This window comes from Bison bison, unplaced genomic scaffold (genome assembly GCF_000754665.1).
Source record: "Bison bison bison isolate TAMUID 2011002044 unplaced genomic scaffold, Bison_UMD1.0 scf7180017864329, whole genome shotgun sequence".
NCBI classification, from domain to species: Eukaryota; Metazoa; Chordata; class Mammalia; order Artiodactyla; family Bovidae; genus Bison; species Bison bison.
This window is the reverse complement of record NW_011494901.1, coordinates 4794176-4798841: the sequence shown is the minus strand read 5'-3', so window position 1 is coordinate 4798841 and position 4666 is coordinate 4794176. Positions and strand designations below refer to the sequence as shown.

At 44.9% G+C, this 4666-nt stretch overlaps 1 protein-coding gene across 1 annotated transcript; it reads left to right on the top strand.

Moving 5' to 3' along the window:
- Window positions 1-349: 349 nt before the first annotated feature.
- Window positions 350-2417, top strand: CARTPT (CART prepropeptide). Its single transcript, XM_010853569.1, has 3 exons — window positions 350-521; window positions 947-1030; window positions 1874-2417. Exons 1-3 carry the CDS (start codon window positions 363-365, stop codon window positions 1979-1981), a joined length of 351 nt encoding a protein of 116 aa, XP_010851871.1. The 5' UTR covers window positions 350-362; the 3' UTR covers window positions 1982-2417.
- The last annotated feature ends 2249 nt before the right edge of the window (window positions 2418-4666 follow it).

Genomic DNA, 4666 nt, shown 5'->3' with positions numbered 1-4666 from the left:
AGGCATTTTCCATTTCCTAGTCCCCTCCCGCTCTCCATCCCTCACCTCTCGCCCCTGGCCTTCAGCTCAGGCCCCTAGGGGAGCGTCCCTTGCCGCGGGGCTGACAGCACTTGGGGGCGCAGGGTCCCGGTTCTCCGAGCTCTTGCCCATCTGTGCGCAGAACCTCGTTCCGGGGCGCCTGGAGCCCGGCGGGCATTGACGTCAAGCGGCGGCGAAGCGCTGCCTACAGACGGTTGACCCGGACCCTCCTCCACACCCCCTTCCTTCCTTCATCGCCCCCTCCTTCTTCCCTGCGCCCCGGCTCAGGCTCGCTATAAAAGGTGGGAGCGCAGGGTGCCCGAGTAGCGCCGAGTTTCAGCACCATGGAGAGCCCCCGTCTGCGCCTGCTGCCCCTCCTGGGTGCCGCCCTGCTGCTGCTGCTACCTTTGCTGGGCGCCTTAGCCCAGGAGGACGCCGAGCTCCAGCCGCGAGCCCTGGACATCTACTCCGCCGTGGAGGATGCCTCCCATGAGAAGGAGCTGGTCGGTACCCCCTCGCCCCGGACTCCCCTGGCTGCCGCGATATTCCTTGCTTTGTACGCGTCTCTCTCTCTCCCTGCTTCCCCACCCCGATTCTTAGATTCAGGGTCCGGGGAGGTGGGCACAAATCCCCGGCTCCCGCTGTCACTCGAAGAACGTCTTGAGCCCATGGGCTCCAGATAGTCTGTGGAGCAAATCCCTGATCCCGGCTCCTAGGAGCAACAGGAGTCTCTGCGGCTCCTGGCCCTGCGGTCAGTACGTGGGACAGCGCTCGCTAAGTTTCCACCCCTCGAACGTCCCTCTTTGCGGAGTCCAGGGGAGGAGTGTGTGGTGCCCCGGTTCCTTATAACTAGGGCTGGAAGTGAGCACCTGGGCTGGGCGCACAGCCAAGGCGGCAATTTGGGGATCCGGGGGGCGGTGTGTTGCAGATTGAAGCGCTGCAGGAAGTTCTGAAGAAGCTCAAGAGTAAACGTATTCCAATTTATGAGAAGAAGTATGGCCAAGTCCCCATGGTAAGGCTTTGGGGTCACCCCTCCCCATGCTTTTCTACGAGGAAATGCACCCCCTTGAACCTTCCTTAGACACCAGCTTCTTCCCAGGATGTGGCTATTCATTCAGATAATGGGTTTGCAGAGTTCGTGGGCTCCCCTTTGCTTCCACGTGTCAACCCTTTTCTCTTGGTCTCTAAAGTTAAAGAATAGATTGGCCATTCTGGAACATCAAACAACTGGTACCAGGAATCTGCCCTTGGGTTTCTGTGGAAAGCAGTATTTCCTGAAAATACGCTTTTTTTTTTTTTTAAAACCTCCCAAAGAATTCTCTGAGTGGAAGAGTCCTTGAATCTAGTCAGTTCTTGTTCCTCTAATTTACTTCCTGCCTTCTGAAGCACTGCCAGTTTTTAAAAACCTAAGTTCAAGTAAAAAATCTTGATTCCTGTCTGTTCACCGTCCTTGAATCACATACACACACACACACATTTTAATCTTTTTTTCTTGGCATGAGAAGGTGGACACAGGGAGCAAGGATTGCAAGGTCTATTGTTTATTTCTTAGATGAAAAGGTTTGGTTGACTTTTTTTTTGATGAGCAATTGGAGGACCCAGGAAAGGTACCCTGAAAAAGGTAGAACACAGTAGGAGCAGTTTAATAATTTAAATTTCTTACTTTTTATGTTCTCTCTCTCAAATAACAAGCCCAAGGCTCTCCTTGTTTCAAGCCTGACTACACTTAGACCCACGGTGGTGTGGTAGGGTTCATCTGTCCCTCCCCAGAGGCAGACTCTGTTGATGGGGCGACGCGCCTGTTGGGAGCACAGGTGTTCTTGTGCGGCATGACTATACATTGTGTTGTTTGCAGTGTGACGCGGGAGAGCAGTGCGCCGTGCGGAAAGGAGCTAGGATTGGGAAGCTGTGTGACTGTCCCCGAGGAACCTCCTGCAATTCCTTCCTCCTGAAGTGCTTATGAGGCACCCACGCTTCTCCATAAGCCCCCTCCCCACTTTCCCCAGGGGACCACACCTTCATCCCTGGAGTCTGGCTTTAGCAACAAAGTTTGCATTTCCCTCTAAGGAAAAGGGGGCTGTCTTCCTGCTGTTTCCAAATAAAAAGAACACATTAGATGTTACTGTGTGAAGGGTAATGCCTTGTATGGTGTGGCTCTGTGTACAAAGTATTCTATTCTTATTTTCTCTGTCTGACAAACTTTTAAAAGTGAATATTTAAGCAAAGAGGAAGAACTTCACTTTGAAAATTGTATTTTTGTAGGTGGCATGACAGGATGAAAATTAGATCAGGTAAAATCTTGACAGATGACATCACAACCTGGAAAATAAATCACCCAAGCATCACAAATTGAAGCATGTACAAATTATACATAATAAAGTGTTTTTCATAATTGCTCATAGTGCATTGTTGTTTCTGCATAAATAATTTAGATAGGAATGGTGGGATTAATCATGCTGTTGTTTTCAAAGAAAAATGTTTTTAAAATAGAAGTCCACTGGGAAAACAGCACCAGGACTCCGAGGAGCTTTCATCATTAATTAGGAGTTTGCTGCACAAACTTTGGTATATTATTTTCCTTTGATTGCAGTGGTGTGTGAAGTATGTGTGTTTGTGTGTATGGATGTGTGTGTGGGTGCTGTGTGTGTGTGTGTGAGAAGAGAGAGAGAGAGATGAAATGAAGATGATTGGAGTTGAGTTGATACATTTTGTTTATTAAAACCTTCAGCTAGAACCCTTAAACAGGGAGAACAATAGAGAAATTATTTCAGCCTTTAGTCACATTAAGAGCAATTTGAAAAATTAAGAATTTTGTTTTGACAGTTCCTTTATTAGAAGTTATGCATTGGTTAAAAAAGTAGACTCTTTGGGGGTTGTTTTACATCCAGAGGAAGGTAAATAGCCATTTTAGCAGCTCTAAGAGTGTGAGACCCAATAATTACCACTGTTTAATACACAATCTTGGAAATATTCTCAATTCAAAGGGGAAAATGATCATTTCAGTAAACAGTTTCGAAGGGAACAAATGAAAATCGATGAGGGCAGGTTCAACTCGAGAAATACAAAAATCTTAAATGTAAAGTTTAGGAGCCATTAAATGTTTCTGAGTGCTTACCTGAGGTCACATTTCTGGGACTGTAAATCAAACTACATAATATTCAGGAAGAAGCATCTTGAGTGGCTTTTTCCTAATGCAAACTCAGGAGGCCCCTGCATAAAAATATAATTTAAAAATAAGGTCCCTCCACTGATTCTTAGGGATCTAGAATATGGTGTGTAAAATATTGCCATACACAATTGCCCTTTACTCTTATTGCCCTTTGCTCTTATTATTACTGTTAGCATGACTGGTCCTCTTAATTATCTTGCAAGATACTATTATCACTTTTTTTTTTCCCCAGAGGAGGGAGCAGACACCAAGACAGAAGACAGGACTAGCTCAATCAATCCTAAATTATGATTTCAGCTCTAATTTCTCAAAAGGTTTGTCTTTTCTCTCTGTGTCACCCCAGGCAATTGAGCAGGCTGTATGGACTCTCAGATTCCCCAGAAAACACTTCTTTCTTTAATAGAAATTAGATCAATGTATTTTAGGGGAGTCACATTTCCATTTGAATACCAGGCTTAGTTGTGATTGAAATGTGTTGCATTTTAATTTTTAAAAACTGAAAAGAGTGATTAAGTAATTTCTAGTCCACTGCTTTTCCAGAAAGCAGTTCAATTGAAATTCTAATCTTCTTGAGTACCTTAACTTTTCCCATTCATGTCAGTCCTAAGTAAGTGAGGTGAGGAAACTGTTTTAATCATTGGTTACTGCATAGACAAGACCCTCAGGGATAACTCTTAGAACTGCTTCCTATTTTACCCTGCAGTATTTCTCCCCAAAGCAAGAAGTGTTGGAAGAATTTGCAGCTCAAAAAAAGAATAAAAATATTTTAAGAATATTGTTCCAAACCCCTTTAATTTGTACCCCTCACCATTACCCCTACTATATCATCCCTCCTTTCTTATTTCATACAACTAAAGGGTGTGGACTTATGGGAGACTGATGACAGAGAGTCTGTGGGCTGGATATGAAATGACTTTTTCTGAAAATTTTTTTGAGGGGCCCAGATTTTAAGTTCACAGTGCTAATAACATTTTACATTGGTGATGGCAACACTTAAGTGGCTTGTTAGAAGTAACTTTGCCTTCTCATTTTATCAGTATAAGAGTGCCTCTTCAAGTAGAATGTTTAAATATGTTTAATGATTGAAGGTCCCTGTGGAGAGGACAAGAATGTTAAAGATCAAGAAAGTTGAAATGATCAAAGTTGTTGCCCATATGGAAGCTTCCCTAGAGACTTTTGTGTGTGAATAGTGGGTGCTTGTTTAGTTGTGTCGAACTCTCTGTGACTCCATGGACTGTAGCCCACCAGTCTCCTTTGTCCATGGGATTTCCCAGGCAAGAATACTGGAGTGGGTCGCCATTTCCTCCTTCTGAGATTGGTTGAAAGATCGAGGGTCTGGGAATTGACAAGCTCCTCCACATGAAGATCTGAGGAATACTAAAGTGTAGGAATGGAGCAGTGGTTCTCACAGGAGCCTGGGATGACATGTGAAGATTGATGGATGACTTTTCTCAGTTGCGCACAACCATTCCTCTTCCT

Bases quoted from the DNA above. Each gene is read 5' to 3' on its own strand.
- CARTPT (XM_010853569.1), top strand. From the start codon at position 363: ATGGAGAGCCCCCGTCTGCGCCTGCTGCCCCTCCTGGGTGCCGCCCTG. The intron at 522-946 runs GTCGGTACCCCC...GGTGTGTTGCAG, and splicing joins CCTCCCATGAGAAGGAGCTG to ATTGAAGCGCTGCAGGAAGT. The intron at 1,031-1,873 runs GTAAGGCTTTGG...TGTTGTTTGCAG, and splicing joins AGTATGGCCAAGTCCCCATG to TGTGACGCGGGAGAGCAGTG.